Consider the following 18,200-nt stretch of genomic DNA (forward strand, 5'->3'; position numbering starts at 1 on the left):
GGAGGCTTCAGGGCAGCCTGCTAGGCCCAAAACAAGGTGCGGGGAGGGGTCACGTGCACATGCGTGTGGGAGCGTATGGGGGGATCACATGCGCATGTGTGTGGGGGCACCCATTATGGGTGTGGGCCTGCATGTGTGCGCTGTGGGCACGCAAGGACAACAAGGTTAGCCATCCCTGATCCATATCTCAATTTCACGGCCTGGAAAGTTGACGCAGACCTCGTGGTCTCTGAAAGGGTCTCCAAGGGAGATACTTACATGTGTTGGCAAGTAGAGGTCATACACGGAGCCAGAGTCCACGTCGATGGCATGGAACCCCACAAGGGACCCGTAGATAACTTTCAGCCGCTGCCCGTTCTCCACCGTCAAATCGACCAAGAGTGGCTTTTGAGGAAGCGAGGCGAAGGACTGCAGAAAGACAGATGATCAACACGTCTGCCTTCACCACTGGGAGACCCACGACATGCAATTATCAACCCGGGTCTGAGCAGATTCCCACGACCATCTATGTCCAACCGAGGGACTCAAACGTGCAAGAGGATGGGCGTGGCATTGCCCATGTGGTGTTGATCCCCATACAAAAGGGCTGGGCACGGATGGTGACCCTGCAGCTGCCCTCTTGCTGATCTTGACACCACCCCAAGGGACTCAAACTCCCTGCCTATGCACCTTCCAACTCCCTTGTGAAGTAGGCACAATGAGAAAAGAGTGGATATAAGTAGAAAGGCCGGCACAGGCAGAAACGCCAGGCACGAAGGGTCAGCCCCGTTCCAACACGAAAGATCTATTCAGGCCTACACACACAGTAAGAATCCACCCAATTAAAGGCCAGCCTTAGATTGGTGCCAGTTAAGGGTCAACTAGACTTGGAACATTTGTGGCAAAGTCAGGATTCTAGGCTGATGACACATTTAACTCCGTCTCCCCCGGCTCTTCTCCCACCTGAAACGCAAACGAGTGAAGAGTCTCGATAAAGCTGTAGCTGTGATGGAGAACCTGTGGGCACACGAGCCGTCTCCCAGCTCAGCTCCTCTGCGCATGCGTGCATGCCTCCCAGTGGCCAGCTGGTTTTTGGGTCTCTGCCGCACATGTGGGAGACAGGGGCATGCACATGGAGGGGGGGTACATCTGTGTGGGTGGGTGGGTCATGCATGCATGGGGGGGTTTTGCACACACACACCCCAATAGCCCATTTTTGGTCCCAGGAGGCTGCAAGATGGCCTGCTAGGCCCAAAACGGGGCAGTGGTGAAATTCATTTTTTTTCAACTACCGGTTCCATGGCGTGGTGGGCATGGCAGGGGAGGGAGACTGCAAAATCCCCCTTCCCACCGCACTTTGGGGCCAGCCAGAGGCGGCATTTGCCGGTTCTCTGAACTGCTCAAAATTTCTGCCATTGGTTCCCCAGAGCCTGTCCGAACCTGCTGGGTTTCAGCCCTGGTGCGGGGGTGGTTACACGTATGCGCGGGGTGAGGGGAGCACATGCCAATTTCGGCACACAAGGAGAGAAAGGTTAGCCATCCCTGAGCCATAAAATGGATTTACAACAGATCCGTGCCACTTCCCTCTCTCGACTGCCCTCCACCCCCACCTCCTACAAAGCGGATGAAATGCCGTCGGTTGAAAATCTTTTCCCTTCGATTCTTCAGCCTCCATCGCAAGCCAAGTATCCCCAGGACCCTCAACAGAAAAGGCGCTAATTGGATCGATTTGAGTTCCGCCGTTTACCTTAAAAGCCATAAATTTGTGGTAGGGCTTGGGAGCCCAAGCGTAGACTTCCACCGAATTCTTCACGGCAATCACCAGGAATTTGATCCTCTCGTATTTCACTGGAAGGCAATCATTCCTTTTTTAATTGGCTGAGCATGAAGATGGAGAGAGCATTCTAAATCACTGTTTAAACAGCCAGAGCCTGGAGCCAAATGTAACAGGATTTTGATCTACTGTGAACGCAACGGGATTTGATCTACGATGCCGGAGAGAGTTGAGGGTCAGGCAAAGACCTTGCCCGGTTTATCCCAGGATTCCCGCTTCTGGATCTACTACAGGGCCTCCTCATTTGCATATTCATTCGGGAATAATTCAGAGCTAAAATGAACTGAAAGTAATCAAGCCCCAGCAGAATCATTATGCAATGACTTATGTTAAAAACAGAGCATCAATGATAATATAAATCTTGGTAGGATATTATCTCAACAGCCCGCTTCTCATTCTACAGATTGTGTGTAAATAACTTGTCTCCGCACACTGTATATAGTTGTAAGATATATTCTGGGATCCTGCGTTGCGCAAACAAGGGTTGCATTAACCTCCAAATCTAGATTGTGCCAATAAATAAACAGATTGCTTTCTGTCATGTCTTTCTGTCGTGAAATTGCTTCTGTGTATTTTTTATTTTATTTTTTGCCGCATCTCATGTGCCCGTAATACTCAAAACCAGGGGTGTCAAATTCAAGGCCCAGGGGATGGATTCGGCCCGTGGGATGCTTATGTCTGGCTGCCCCCCCCCCCCGAAAATAGCAAACGACCGACCCCCGGTGCCTCTGAGCTCCGTTTTCACTGGCAGAAGGTTGAAGGAGACCGTTGCAGCTGAAAACGGAGCTCGGGAGCCCATTTTCTCTGGCACAGTGCTTGGGCCACCCCCTACACCCCGGACAAGAGTGACATCGAGCTGGCCACGCCCACCCTGGCCACCCCCACCCCCGCCCTCCCAGGTCAAACAAGCCTGATGTGGCCCTAGATGAAATTGAGTTTGACACCCCTGGTCTAATCCATCGAAGGGACAGCAGACTAGTCAGCCGTGTTCAACCTGAACTTCATGAATTTGACCCTCAAGGGTCTTCCAACTGGATGCCCACCAGATGCGCTGGATTTCAGTCCCCATAATCTCCAGGGCTGCTGTCTGAAGATGACAAGAGTTGGTTCAACCCATCTTGGAACCCCATGAAAAGTGGGTAGATCGAGTTATGGGATGTGGAGCAGCTTTGGAGAGATGGAAGCCGATTTGATGATCAGCTCTCAGATCTTCCAAGAGCCCTGTGGGGCACTGTGTTATCTGGATAACGATGGGAAGGGGACCAGAAAGTTCTTCCCTTCTTGACGTCACCATCCCTTGTTGGAGAAATGAAGAGATGGGGAAATGCATTTAAGCTCTGAGAGATGAAAGGACCTGGGTTGGGTTGGGGGCCTCTGACGCTGGGTTCTCTCCAGGACTACAACCTTGATTTTTTTAGAACAGAGGTCCAACCCTGGGGAGTTGTATCTCACCTGATATTTGGGTGTCTTCAACTGTGCACCCAAAGAACGACCCCCTTGAAAGAATGACCCTCTGTTTTGCAAGGGGTGGGAACTAATGTTGGAATAAGGCACTGATCAGTATTGACTAGAGGGCATATTATGTGTACTTGTGGTGGGTTTTATTTCGATGCACCGTTTTAATGTTTTGATTGCTTTGTGTCCTCCCCCCCCTTTTTTTTCTTATGGATTCTTTTTTTTTTTTTTGAGTGAGGGTTGTATTTTGTATTTTGTATTTAACCTTGTCTTGAATAATAGATATCTATCTATTATTTAGAATATATAACATCTCAAATCCTAGCAGCCTTCTCAAGACAGAAAGAGAAAGAGAAAGAGAGAGAAAGGATTTTCAGCAGCATCCATAAAGTGATATATCTATCTGGATTCGATAGATCGATAGATAAGAGAGAGAGATGGATGATAGATAGACAGACAGAGAGACAACACAGATATAAGGAGATAGATAGATGATAGATAGATAGATGATAGATAGATAGATAGATAGATAGATAGATAGATAGATGATAGATAGATAGATAGATAGATAGATAGATAGATAGATAGATAGATAGATGATGATAGATAGATAGATAGATAGATAGATGATAGATAGATAGATGATAGATGATAGATAGATAGATAGATGATAGATAGATAGAAGAGATAGATGATAGATAGATAGATAGATAGATAGATAGATGATAGATAGATAGATAGATAGATAGATAGATAGATAGATAGATGATAGATAGATAGATAGATGATAGATAGATAGATAGATGATAGATAGATAGATAGATGATAGATAGATAGATAGATAGATAGATAGATAGATAGATGATAGATAGATAGATAGATAGATAGATAGATGATAGATAGATGATAGATAGATAGATAGATGATAGATAGATAGATAGATAGATAGATGATAGATAGATAGATGATAGATAGATGATAGATAGATGATAGATAGATAGATAGATAGATAGATAGATAGATAGATGATAGATAGATAGATGATAGATAGATAGATGATAGATAGATAGATGATAGATAGATAGATAGATAGATAGATAGATAGATAGATAGATAGATAGATAGATAGATAGATGATAGATAGATAGATGATAGATAGATAGAAGAGATAGATGATAGATAGATAGATAGATAGATAGATAGATGATAGATAGATAGATAGATGATAGATAGATAGATAGATGATAGATAGATAGATGATAGATAGATAGATGATAGATAGATAGATAGATGATAGATAGATAGATAGATGATAGATAGATAGATAGATAGATGATAGATAGATAGATAGATGATAGATATAGATAGATAGATAGATATAGATATACAGATACTGATGGGTATCTACCTACCTACCTTCCTATCTAGAATGACCTCATTTTGCCTGACCCTTATTTTAAGGGTGTCCAGTGCCCTTCCAGGAAAAAGAAGACCCTCACCAACTTTGTAGTGTACGCAGCCTTCTAGGTCGCCCACTGAGACCCAGCCTTGTCGTTTCTCCACATCGGGGTCATTCCGTAATATCTTGTTTCGTAGCCAAGAGAGATAATATACCCGTAGCTTATTCTTTTTGCCTGCGTGGGTTGGAACGGAAGGGAAAAAGAGAGGGGGACATTAAAGTTTATTTCTGCAGACAATTACATCGCTGTCATAGTTGTGCTAAGCTGGATCCTAGAATGAAAGGGCTGGAAGGGATCTTGGAGGTTTTCTAGCCTCTCCTCAAGGCAGGAGTCCTTATACGGTCCCGGACAAATGGCTATTCAATCTGTTCTTGAAAACCTCCAAGGATGGTGTTGTGGGCCACCAGCAGCAGAGCTGGCAGCAGAGTCGGACAGTGAGGAGGGTTGGGGAGGAGCATGGGCCAGTCCTGGAGGCTGGGGAAGGCTCTGAGGAGGGATCTGCGTGGGAGGCAGAGAGCGGACCGGGGCCATCTGGCCTTCGGAGCTAGACAGCAGTGGGGCAGAGGAAGAGCTGGAGCCTCTTCCCAGTGTTTAAAATCTTTAAAATCCAGCGTACAGTGAAATCCTCCTCCCGCTCCCTCCCTGCTTGGGATTGAACGTTGGCCCAGAGGTTTTCAGACAGCAAACAAACCTGAGATGGTGATCAGCACATTCAGCCCCTCCAAGACATCCATCTGTTGAAAGCGTCTCCTGCTAATCAAGGAGTAAACTCGACCTTGTCCACTCCGGTCCAGAAGCCACAACCCGTTTTCGGATCCAACCAGTAAATTCACCCCTGTTGACATGAGAAGAACATAGCAGGGACTGACAAACGGGTCTCTGGAAGAGCTGCGTCAGCTCACGCTAGGAAACCCCCTTTTCTTTCAAGCGTGGTTTGGGCCAAAGCAAATCGCCTGGAAAATCCAAGGACAGATTTCTACCCGCCAGCCAATGCGGATGGGTTGCAGATGAACACAATTGGAAGGGACCTTGGAGGCCTTCTAGTCCAACCCCCCCTGCTCTGGCAGGAAACCCCAATGCCATTTCAGACAAAGGGTTGTCCAATCTCTTCTTAAAAACCTCCGGTGTTGGAGCATTCGCAACTTCTGGAGGCCGGCTGTTCCACTTATTCAAAGAGACACCGGAGGGAAGTGAGGTTTTCGTTAGGCTGGGCCCTCTTGATAGGGAAAGTTGTGATGGAGAGAATGAGGGAAACGGAAGAATTGTGTCTCGTGGGGTGAGATGGGGAGGAGGCCAAGGGAGCTCTGAGCGAGAGGCTGATAAGAAGATAGTCTTCTCCACCTCAGCACACGTATCATTAGCAGCTTTGCTATGCTCTTCTCTTCTTAATTTAAAAACTTGGCCTCTTCCAAACATACATCAAACGAAACCCAGAGAGCTGTAAACTGCAAATTTACATTTCCCTGGGATAATTTTTTTCCTGGCACTTTCATTCGTTTATTTTGTTCCCCATTTAAGACTTAAGTTGAAGCGGAAAGCCATGAGCAAAATATTGTGCTGGCTTTGTGAAGCCTGTCGCTTGATGTGAGAAGGATGAAAAATGGAACCACAAGGACACCGGCTGAAACGACCGAGAGGGGAGTCCTGCTTTGGGTATTATGAACTTTGAGGCAGGAACCCACGGGGACCATCAGTGGACGCCCTCAGGACATTCCAAAACTGAGGGAAGTAGTTGTATCTCAATGGAGACCTTGGGAGAAGATGCCAAACCTCCTTCACCACTCCCAATGACTCCACCAGCTGGATAGGGGACCAGGTTTGTTGTGGCTTGTCAGGCGCCGGGCCCTCCAGCAGCAGAATCAGAGGAGGAGGAGGAGGCGGCAGTGTGGGAGTCCAGGGTCAGCATCAAGGCCACCTGAGAGCTCCGAGGGGGAAGAGGGAGTGGAGCTGGCAGAGAGAGAGAGAGAGAGGCGGAGTCTGGGCCGTCTGTCAGCCCTCAGATGGAGACTCAACAGCCCCCTGGAGGTGCCTGATGAGGAAGAGGAGGAACAGCCGGGCCCAGTGCCTGACAGGCAGATGCACAGAAGGCAGAGAGGAGAGGAGAGCAGGGGAAATCCATGGGCCGGTCCTTGGGAAGGAAGAGCCACTGCCGCTAGCGAAGCCCCACCCGAGCTCTGGGGATCAAAGGCAGCGGGAGGAGATGGATAGGTGTGGCAGAGAACCATTCATCTCTGTGCCGGAGTTGATAGCCTGCTGTGTGTGTGTGTGTGACAGAGAGTCTCTATAGAGCAACATCTTGCTGAGGTTCAAGGAAGATTTAATAAAGATATAAATAAACAAATCAGTTTCCTAGTGCAATATCTTCCCACCTGCTCTTCATGCTCAAGAATGGTTCCTTGACTGAATATCCATCTCTTCGGTCACCCTAGCATTCAATGACTGTATCCAGATACGACACTAAGCCATGGCTCAGCCACAGTTTGTTAAGCAGAGCCCAGTGCCTGGATCCATCCACAATCAAACCGCGGATAACTCAGCAAAGCCAAACCAGGATGAGCAGAGATGAGCCCACACGGAGCACATTTGAGCTCCACCTTCAAAAGCGCCTGTCCTACTACATCAACCGGAAGGGCAGAGGAAGGACCCCCTTGGCCGTCACCTCCCCTCTGCTTACTCACCCCACAGCGCGGAGCACAAGATCTCGGAGTTGAACTTCTTTTTATATTTGCGGATTTCGGGGCTGTCGCTCTGCGGCCGGATATTTGTAGGGTTGACGTTGACCACAGAACCTTTTCTCGTACTTTGCCGGCTGGGAGGATCCATTTTCACATTGGACGCTGGGAGGGAAAGCAGAGGAGAGTCAGGAACAAAGCTGTTGGGCAGCGGTGGGACTCAAAAACGTTAGCCACAGGTTCTCTGCCCGGTTGCTGGGTGGCCGTGGGCATGGTGGGCGTGGCCTCCTCGGCCTCCTGTGCCATGGCCGGGGTGGGGGTGTGTTTTTTTTCCCTTCCCCGGGCTCCGCAGGGCTCCAGGGGGAAAAGGCTCCTGCAGAATCCCCATGTCCTCCTGATCAGCTGGGACTCGGGAGGCAGAGAACAGATGGGGGTGGAGCCAGTCAGGGGGGGTATTTGCCGGTTCTCCAAACTACTCAAAACCGGTTCTCCAGAACTGGCCAGGGCCTGCTGAATGCCACTGCTGGTTCCACCCACTTGGTAAAAGAGGCAAGGGTGATCTTGTCTATACTCACGGGAACCAGAGTTTGGTCCAGTCGGACTGGTAGGAGGCGAGATTTGGAGAAGCCTGGGGTCAATGAAGGATGTAAAAGAAGATGTGGAAGAAGAACTGTTTTTGGAAGGGCTGCTGGCAGCGTTCAGTGCCTGCTGTAGAAATAAGAATCACAAGTAAATTAAGGATATATGTATATATCTCCAATTGTTCGTTGCGAGGTTCCAAGCTGACGGCAGGAGATGATGAAGCGAGAGGTCAACCCGGTGAGATCTCACGTACTTTGGGTTCGATTCCTTGGGGTTGCAGCCCTGAAGTGGAACTGCGGTTTTTGCTGGTGGGGGGAGAACTCAGCAACTCAAGCAGTCAATCCAGCCAAGGTCCCTCAAAACCCAACGGGATGATGTGGGAAAGAGACAGGACCACAAGCAAAGACTCTATTTAGGAGCAGGACAGAAGAGATATCTACCCCATCGCTTTCTTCTCCATCTTTAAATACAAGAAGTGGGTGTGGATAATAGACTACCAGGGGAAGGAGCGGGAAGAAGATCTGATCAACCTCCGGGAAATATCCGAAGCCAAAGAGCCCCTTCAGCTCCCCACGGACGGACTCTCTCATCAATGGTAGCCCAGATGCATCACTTCTCGGGGCCCGTCTTGACTTGCATTTCTGCAGAGCTATGCAACTATTAAGCAGTTGGACACTCATGTCCCTTCTACTTCTCCCCATACACACAAGATGTGGTGGTCACCAGGATAAGAAGTTCCTCATTTCCCTTTTTTTTTTTTTTAAACCCAGACTTTTAAGCAGCGGTGGGATTCAGAAATGTTAGCAACCTCTTCTCTGCATGGCTGCTGGTTGGGCGTGGCCATGGTGGGCGTGGCCTACTCAGCCTCCTGCGCCACAGCTGGGGGGGGGGCTTTTTCACCCTCCCCAGACTCCAGAGGGTTTTTCCCTGAGCCTCCGGGAGGGTGAGAACGCCCCCCCGGGGCTCCTGTTTTTTGCCCTCCCAGAGCCTCCACGTAGGCCCTGCCCTTACCTGGCATGATGAATGCAAAATTAACATCCGCTTCACCTGAACCGGTGCGAAGCGGCTGAATCCAACCCCTGCTTTTAAGTTTAACATTTGTTACTGGTTTCAGAGCTTTGACCTGGTTAGCAGGAAGATTGTTCTGAAGTTCTTGAGCTGAGGTTTTCATCGGGTTTGCTGAAATCTGACTCTGTTGGAGGAGGTCGGGCAACAGGTAGTTTTGGTTATTCATGCTCCAGAATTCTTCACGAGCGCCACAGCCGTGTTTCCCTGCAGCATCATCCTGCACCAAACAACAAAATTGAACCCCTAAGTTGCAACCAGGGTTAGAGAAGGTTCCACCCCCCTCCGTTCTCCACCTTTCTTTCTTCCTATTTGTAGCAGCCCTTAGAGAAAACTTCTCCAAATCTCTGTCCTACCTCAAGGCCAACGGAGATCACATTACGGAAGGAAAGTCAACACTCGGTGTGGGTCAGGGGAATGGAATACAATCATATGGTGGTGAAAAGGAGATACTGTTGGACCACATGGGCTTTAAAGGACCCTGGGCATGGTCTGTGGGGCTCCTCAGATGTCCATCTTCCACATTGTCCACCAGCCTATCTATCGTCTCAGTTGCCTGAGACCAAGAGACCAAGAAACCCTAGTAGGTCAGGACAAACAGCATTACAACGGGAAGACTTCTGTGTCTCATTGATAGCATGACTCTCTTGTTCACATCTGCAACTGAAAATCAATCCTTCCTTCCTTCCTTCCTTCTTTCCTTCCAGATGTTAGCATGGGGGCTGAGTGGAGCAAGATTTTTCCAGAATGTCCTTAAGGAAGGACTTCCCAAACTTTTTCCTTCACCACCCAAAATCACTTACAAATAAGTTCTTTTTACCACTTATCAGGAAGTCCATATTTAAATGTCCCTGTTGCAGTTGAGTGATGGATTCGTGTGTCATTACGCACACAGACAAAAACCATTTTTTCCTGATTTAGTGTAATTGATGAAGCTTGGGAAGCCCTGCCTTAAACTCTGAAGTGAGCTGCAAATAATCTTCTCCTTCTTCTCCTTCTTCCTCCTTCTCACTACTACTACTACTACTACTACTACTACTACTACTACTACTACTACTTTTTACTTTCTCCTGACAGTGAGTACAATTAATCAATGGAACAGCTTGGTTCCTGGAGTTATCAGTGCTCCATCACTGGAGGTCTTCAAGAAAATATTGGACAACCATTTGGCCGGGATGATATGCAGTATCCTGCCTTCGGTGGTGGACGAGGGGAGGGTGGGGTGGGGCAGTGGGATTATAAGACCTCCAAGGTCTCTTCCAGCTCTAGGATTCTATGATTCTAAAGAGAAAGTCTTCCTTGCCAAATTTTGAGAAAGCAGCAAAGCTACCACCCCCTTGTTCTTCACAAAGTCTTTGTCAATGAAATAAAAAAAAAGGACCATTGTGGGTTTCTCTTGCAGTAGAAATAAACCTTCTTCAGATTGTATTGATGGGCCGCCTTGAATGACAGGAGAAGCGAATTTAGGAATTCAGCTTTTATTTCTACCGGGATGTGTAAAGAATATATTTGCCTGCAAACATTGCCTTTTATTAGAACGGCGCTGTTTCAAGTCGGAGGAGGCTTGCAGGCTTAACCCAGAATCAAGCTGGCTCCAGGCCCGACTATGGTTTGAATCCTTTCAGCTTCATAATCCTGCAAAACCTCTGGATTTGAAAGTCTGGCAGTTGCAGGAAGGCTGCAGAGCCGAGAGGGAGGCAACTGCAGATAATGTGATGCTGCCTCTTCCTCTCCAAGCAAATCTGAAGCCAGGACTCAAAAAAAGGATGGTTTATTGCTGGCTTAGAAGAGGGGAACTGTCTGCCATGGACTTTGCTGGCTGGGATGGAGCTCGGCAGATGCAAGCAGGTCAACCGTGAATCCAGAGGTGACCCAAAGATTTTAAAAGCCGAATCACTGGGGAAATATGGAAACGTGGCGAACAGCAGGAAGCCCAGGTAGGCCTCAACTCAGGGCCACAATTGAGCCCAAAAGGTCTGTCACTACGCGAGACAGTCCTCAAGTGAGTTTTGCCTCATTTCTGACCAGTTATTAAGTGAATTGGTGGCCGAGAGGTGGAGCTCTTGCCTGACAATCAGGAGGCTGCGAGTTCGATTCTAGGCAGAGGCAGATAGTTCCCTCTCAGGGCATGAAGAGAATATATCTGCTCAATATAACTCCGCATTGGCAACAGGAAGGGCATCCGGCCAGTAAACACTCAGCTCCATTCAGTTGCCCAGATTCCAAGGGATTATGGGGTCGTTAAAAGAAGATGGTAATTAAGTGAATTTCCACAGTCTTTAAATCGCTAAGATTCACGTCTCAATTATGTGATCTGTTTAAAAAGTGCAAAAAAACTTTGTAAAATTGGACGCAACTCGCTGGACAATTACCTGGCCTACCAGTGTCCTATTTTTGGTTGTAAGTCAAATACAGCAGCAAAGTTCACAGGAGTTTGTTCTTTTAAAATTTGGGGAGGTTTTCAACGGGCTAAAAGAAAAGGTTTAAATGAAGCTCTGATCTCCCAAGCATTTAAGCTGACTTCCTAACCTTTGATAATTCCCTTGCTTTTAATCTGATTATTCTAATTCCCGTAAACCAAAGGATCAGATCTGGCTAACGTGGAGATTTAGGGCGCTTGTTCCAAGCGTGAATCCCGAGGGAACTGAATTTAACAAGAATATGGATAGATCTGCGTGTCCTTTTTTTAAAGGCCTCTTTTCCTTTCTGTATCTTCCCGTAACTTTCAAAAAGGAACTACAGGTAGTTCTCGATTTACAACATGCATTTAGTGACCATTTGAAGTTACGACGGCACTGGAAAAAGTTATGACTGTATTACTTTTATCCTTCTCATCTGTTCTATTCTCTTATTGGCATCATTATTATGATTATTATTACTTTGATATATGATTATTTGCTGTTTTGCATGTATACCGAGAGCTTCTGCGCTGGAGACAAATTGTGTGTCTAATGACACTTGGCCAATAAACCTATTCTATCCTATTCCTATTTCTTCTATTTCTATTCTCAATAAAGATTCTATTCTATTCCATTCCATCCTATCCTTATTCTGTCCTGTCCGGTTTTCTTTCTCAAAGACCAAGAAAGGGAATTTCACAACACAGGGTAATTTTTACAACCAAAGTGTCAGCAGACGATTAAAAAGAAAAGAAAAGTGTGTGTGTGTGTTTGTATGTGTGTGTGTGTGTGTGAAGGTAAGTTACAAACTGGGGAGAAGGGAGCGGGGCTTTTCCATTCCCTCTTCTTCTTATTATTATTCTTATTTTGGACCCATCCGCCGGATTCCTCTGGCCACCCTGGCAAAGCCTCACCTGGCGATCCTCCGCAGGGGGAAGGCGGGGAGCGTTCCCTTCGATCCCATCAGCAGCTCCTGCCCTAGAGAAGCCGGTCACTCCGTTGCCCAGCGGTTGCCTAGTAACAAATTCCAATTAGCGCAGGAGAAGGAGAGGAAAACAAGCACGTTTCTAAGACCCTCCAAGAAGGACCCCAAAGGAAAGAAACACACACACACACTAAAAATAAAAACACAAAAAAACAGCAGCGTCCAAGAACCAAACCCATTTATGTCCCAAAGGTGCTTTTTTTTTCAGGAGGCATCCTGGTTTTGTCTTTGAAGACGTTTCCCTTCTCATCCCAGAATCTTCTTCAGCTCTGACTGGATGGTGGGGAAGGGAAGGATTGATGCTCCTTGCAGACAGAACTGGTCCGTGACCCGTCAAAAGCGCGGACGGCAAAAGCGCGATCGACAAAATCGCGCCTTTGACGTCATCACAGCGCGACGAAAAAGATCGAAAAATTCAAATAAAAATTAATAAAAATTAAATTAAAGCAAGCCGATTCACATAAAGGTAAGGGTTAGGGTTAGGGTTAGGGTAAGGGTAAGGGTAAGGGTTAGGGTTAGCTTTAGAGCGTTAGCGTTAGCGTTAGGGTTAGGATAAGGGTTAGCGTTACGTTTTTCGTTACTTTAACGGTTAGGTTTAGGGTTAGGTTTAGGGTTAGGTTAAGAGTTAGGGTTAGGGTTAGGTTTAGGGTTAGGTTTGGGGGGGTTAGGGGAAGGTTTTAGGTTTATTTTTACATTTTTTCGATCTTTTTCGTCGCGCTGTGATGACGTCACAGCGCGCTTTTGTCGAGCGCGATTTTGTCCTACGCGCTTTTGTGGTGGAACCAACTGGTCATTTGTATCCTTTTTAGAGGGTCCTTGAAGCCACTTGGAGGTTCACCTGTGTCCTCAGGGTCACCTGAGTGGTGCAAATGGTTCCTGTAGTCTGCAATTTTTCTTCTGGAAATCCATTCCTCCTCCCACCCCATTCCAAGGGCGTCCGTCCCAAACTGAAAGGTTAGTTCTTGGATGAGAAGCGAAATGTCTTCAAAAGAAAAAAACAAAAAAAGTCCAGTTGCCTCCTGAAAAAAGCCCCTTTGGGACAACCGTGACCAGGATGACTGAGAATCTCTACAGACCTTTAGCCAAACAATTTGGGATGGACAGCCTTGGAATGGGGTGGGAGGAGGAACGGATTTCCAGAGGGAAAAAATTGCAGACTACCGGAACCATTTGCACCACTCAGGTGACCCTGAGGACACAGGTGAACCTCCAAGTGGCCTCAACGACCCTCTAAAAAGGATACAAATGACCATCTGTCTGCAAGGAGCATAAATCCTTCCCTTCCCCACCATCCAGCCAGAGCTGAAGAAGCTTCTGGGATGAGAAGTGAAACGTCTTCAAAGAAAAAACAAGAAAGTCCAGAAAAAGCCCCTTTGGGACAACTGTGACCTGCATGACTGAGAACCTCTACAGATATTTCCATGTTTGTTCCACGTTTGTACAACGGTCGTAAGTGCGAAAACCAATCCTAAGTCACTTTGTTTCAGTGCCGTTGTAACTCCGAATGGTCACTCAATGAACTATATTGTAAGTCAAGAATTATTTGCGTTGGACAGGCATAATATTTCGCATTTAACTTCACCCTTTTAAGTAGAAACCCTCAAGATTTAAGTTTGGAAGTTTTCTAAGCTAAGGGTGTGTCTTCCCTCCTTTCATCTCCCCGGGCCTTCTGCCGGCACCAAGCTTTTCTCCCAAAATCCTGGCACGCTTTGCTACCTCTCTCTCTCTGATCACGCGGGGCAGCCCCTCCTCCGAGTCACGGGCGAATTGGCACCTTTAAAAGAGCGCATTCGTCGGCATTCAGCGCGGAGGCAGCGCTTATAAAAAGGAAGGGTCAGCACTGACAGCTGGGCTCATTGTAGGGAAACCCAACCGTTGAAAGATGCATCAAAAACCCATGCAGCTCAAAATTCATGGACCTCCACTCGGAATTAAAAGGTGCAATATTCATTGTGTCTAATCTTTGATCGATGCCATCTGGCATATGTGTGAAATCTGCTCTCCAGGTCTGCGATATGATTGGGGGGGGGGGGCAAGGGACATATGACCATCTCTTGGATGGAGAAGATCATCACCTTCTCCTTAAACCGAAGTTATTTGAATGTTTTGGTGTTTAATTATGCAGGCATTCAGAAAGAATAAAACGCACACAGAAAAACATCGTTCTCACGTTTGCTGATATTTCCACGTTGGGATTTTAAGGGATAAGTGACCCTTTTTTTTTAATGGATGAAAACTGTCAGGGAGGCCACCAAAAAAATAGAATGGAATGGACTGAAGGGACCTTGGAGGTCTTCTAGTCCAGCCCCTTGCTCAAGCAGGAGATCATATTCCATTTCAGACAGGAGACTGGCTAGACCAGGGGCCCCAATCTTTTTTGGGCCATGTCCCACCTAGGCACCTTTAAAATCTTGACACCCCACCCCCCCGGTGACATATAATTCTTACTTTACTCAAAAGGTTAACTCTACTCATGCGGAGGAAGCCTAAAAGGCCCTTAACTTGGTTTAAACAAGGTTCAAATGGCCCACGTTAAAAATCAAATGCCCCCCCCCCCCCCCCCCCCCGTGGGGCATGGGCCCCACATTGGGAACCACCGGTCTAGACCAGGCGTGAAATGCTACCGGTTCAAACAAACTGGTAGGGACAATTGTCGTTGGTTCTGTGAACCGGTACTAAAAAAAAACTTCCGAGGATCCCGAGGCTCAGCTGTGAGTCGCACGGACCTCGGAAGTTTTTTTCCTGCTTTTTAAGGCATTTTTCCCCCTGCATATTCACTCGAAATGGCAGGAAAAAAATACTTTAAAAAGCAGGGGGAAAGCTTCCAACGATTGTGCAGCTCATAGCCGATCTGCGCAATTAGCAGAAGCTTCCCCCCCCCCAACTTTTTTAAAGCATTTTTCCCCCTGTTGTTTCAGGCAAATAGGTAGTAGAAATGCTTTAAAAAAAAATTAAAGTTGGCCACGCCCACCCAGTCACATGAAACTCCTCACCACCAGCAAGCCACGCCCAAAAAACTGGTGGCAAAACTTTTTACATTTCACCACTGGTCTAGACTCTTCTTAAAAACCTCCTTAATTTAATACAAATTAAGCTATTCGTATTCTATTAACTTTGAAGTTAGTCATTTGTGGTTGGAGGCTGAAGATGGGCAGAGCCAACCTTATGTGTCCATCACCCTCATCATCCTCGTCGCTGCTGCACATTTCGTCGCTGGAGGAGGAATATTCTAGAGACTTCCGGAGCAGATGGCTGCCAACTTTCTCCTTGTTCCACAAAGCTGGACTCTAAGAATGAGAAGAATGTGGTTTGTAGCTTCAGCACGTACAAGGCCTTGACACAACGGAGCTCTTGACCTAAGCCACCTTTAAATACGTACTCTTATTATGAATATTTATATACTAGCTGATAACCTGGTGTTGCCCAGGTATTTATTTATAGGGGGAAAATGTCCAGACCAAATATAATTTCTAATGTTGGATTTTCCCCCTTACCAGAGGGAGCCCCCTTGTGGAGTACTGTGAAGCCGTTACCATGGCAACTCCACTGCGCTGTGCAGTAGAAGCCATTTTGCGGCAGTATGGTGGAAGCCATTTTAAGGCACAACAGGCTGTATCTTAACAGAACACACACCCCGAGAGGGGGTGTTAGGGGTGTCTTACCCCCACAGTATTTGTCTCCAGAGAGTAAGTGATCTGTGTACCGAGTTTGGTTGAAATTGCTTGAGGCGTTCCAGAGTTATGCACACAAGAGTTTTATATATTTAGACTGTAGAAAAATAAAATATTGCAACGTTGGCCAGAACAAGTTGTTTGGCCTGACCAGGAAAGGATTAGGAGTTGAGCTAACCTCAAAGGAGTCTTTACTTTTGCCCTCCATCTGTCCCTCCTTTGATCATGATTTATTGCAAGTATTTCCATCCTGGCCTTCAAGGATAAAAGATCCTCTCCAAATAGATTGGAATGCAGGCAGCCACCATCAATAAAAATACAATAACTGTTTGAACAACCACAGCCCTTCCTGGGGAAGGCCCAGTTTTAAGCAAGCAGGAAGTCCTTGACTTATGACTCTAATTGAGGGGCCACAATTTGAGTTGTAAGCCTTGGCAATCGTAAAGTGTGTCACCATGTAACTGGGCCTGATTTCATCCATTTTTGCAGCGGCCGTAAGGCAAACCCCACAGTCATTAAATGAAGCCATTGATCCTCCGTTTTTATGGTCCGTTGTCACTTGAAACGGTCAGGAGTGTAGCAAGCAGTGGCGCCAAGTGCCCGGATCGATCCCAGTGAGACTTGGGACTGTATACAGGAACCCCTCCCACACGGCCTTCCTCCGTGGAATTCTGAGGATCCGGTGGCAGGACAAGGTGCCAGGGGTTTGGTAGCACCTCTTGATGCATTTAGAAGCATGTTAAAGATACATATTTTTAAAGACATCCATTAGGGGTTAGAGTAAAAACCCTTAAAAGGGGGAGTGGGAGAAGAATTTTAATGAAAGGAAAAGAAGAGGACCAAAATGGACCTTGAGACCAGAAGGGAACAATAATCTCGCAGGAGCCATAGAAGAATGAGAAGGTATAAGGGGAGTGGGGGAGGAAACTTACTGAAATTTGGCCTGAACGAGATGCATTTTCAGGTTTCTTACAGGAATGGAGAGGTCTGTCGCCTACTCTGGAGGACTCTGGATGTTGCAAAGAGAAATATTTACTGCTGCGTGCATATTGTTTAATCATTTAAATAAGAGCACTGCATCTTCAGACGCCTATAGATTGCCCCAGGGAACTGCTTGCCAGCAAATTGTCCAAAGCAATACAATTCAACTGTTCTTCCCTTCCAAACAGATGCATTTTGTGCCTCACATATTTGTTGTACTTGAACTAGTAAAGAACACAAAGAAACTTCAGTGGGTTCTTTCATCCCCAGTGACTATGTTTTATAAAATGGATTTGAGAATTTTTTTGTTTTTTGCTATTGTACAACACCTCTATGCTGCTTCAAGGACATTTTAGAGTGGCAAAACCCTGGAAAGTTTTAAAAGAGAGCACTCTGAATAAATTTAACTTAGCTAAGACAAGATAAAAACAGTGGTTCGTAACCTGAGCTCCATCAACAATTTACGAAGTTCCCTGAACTTGGATAGAGGAAAAAATATATAAATTTTCACTAACCTCTAACCAAAATTTAATTTTTCATTAAGCAAAAGAGTAATTTTATGGCTTCTACACTCCAAAAAACATTTATCAACTAAAATAAATCTCACATTCTAAAATTAAAAAGGCAAAGCTTCCCATTGCACATACATGCTAGTCATTCCCAATACTAGGGGGGCGTTTCAAAGCCGAAGAGCCAGCGCTGTCCGAAGACGTCTCCGTGGTCATGTGGCCGGCATGACTCAATGCCGAAGCCACACGGAGCGCTCTTCCCTCCCCACCAAAGGCTGAAGGCTGAAGTGAGGGATGTCCTTGGTGCTCTCTGAGATTGCTTGTTTTCTTGCAGACATTTCGTGACCCTAACTAGGCAACCTCATCAGTGCTAGAGGGGAGTGGGGTTTACTGCAAACTGCATTCCTTACTAGCACGGATTACGTTACCTACTTAGGCTCATGAAACGTCTGCAAGAAAACAAGCAAGCTCAGAGAGCACCAAGGACCCCTCGGCTAATCTTCTGTCTCCTCCACCCACCGACTCATTTCCATCCAAGCTCTGGAAAACATATGGAAATATTCTCCTTCCTCCTTTCAAGGCAGCCCTCCGGCTCTTCTGACTGACAC

At 46.6% G+C, this 18,200-nt stretch overlaps 1 protein-coding gene across 1 annotated transcript in view; it reads right to left on the reverse strand.

Moving 5' to 3' along the window:
• NRK (Nik related kinase) overlaps positions 1-18,200 on the reverse strand; it is a 70,264-nt gene that overhangs the window by 13,344 nt on the left and 38,720 nt on the right. Inside the window, exons 18-27 of the mRNA XM_087728339.1 lie at positions 17,035-17,111; positions 15,594-15,718; positions 12,361-12,460; positions 9,106-9,267; positions 7,976-8,108; positions 7,407-7,565; positions 5,420-5,563; positions 4,768-4,902; positions 1,727-1,827; positions 259-408 (exon numbers count right to left, since the gene is read on the reverse strand). Of these exons, the coding sequence (XP_087584465.1) occupies positions 259-408; positions 1,727-1,827; positions 4,768-4,902; positions 5,420-5,563; positions 7,407-7,565; positions 7,976-8,108; positions 9,106-9,267; positions 12,361-12,460; positions 15,594-15,718; positions 17,035-17,111 (1,286 nt within the window). The remainder of the gene's footprint in view (positions 1-258; positions 409-1,726; positions 1,828-4,767; positions 4,903-5,419; positions 5,564-7,406; positions 7,566-7,975; positions 8,109-9,105; positions 9,268-12,360; positions 12,461-15,593; positions 15,719-17,034; positions 17,112-18,200) is intronic.

The sequence above is a fragment of the Thamnophis sirtalis genome, unplaced genomic scaffold (genome assembly GCF_051295495.1).
Source record: "Thamnophis sirtalis isolate CommonGarterSnake01/CBP01778 unplaced genomic scaffold, rThaSir2_p1.2 scaffold_13, whole genome shotgun sequence".
NCBI lineage: Eukaryota > Metazoa > Chordata > Lepidosauria > Squamata > Natricidae > Thamnophis > Thamnophis sirtalis.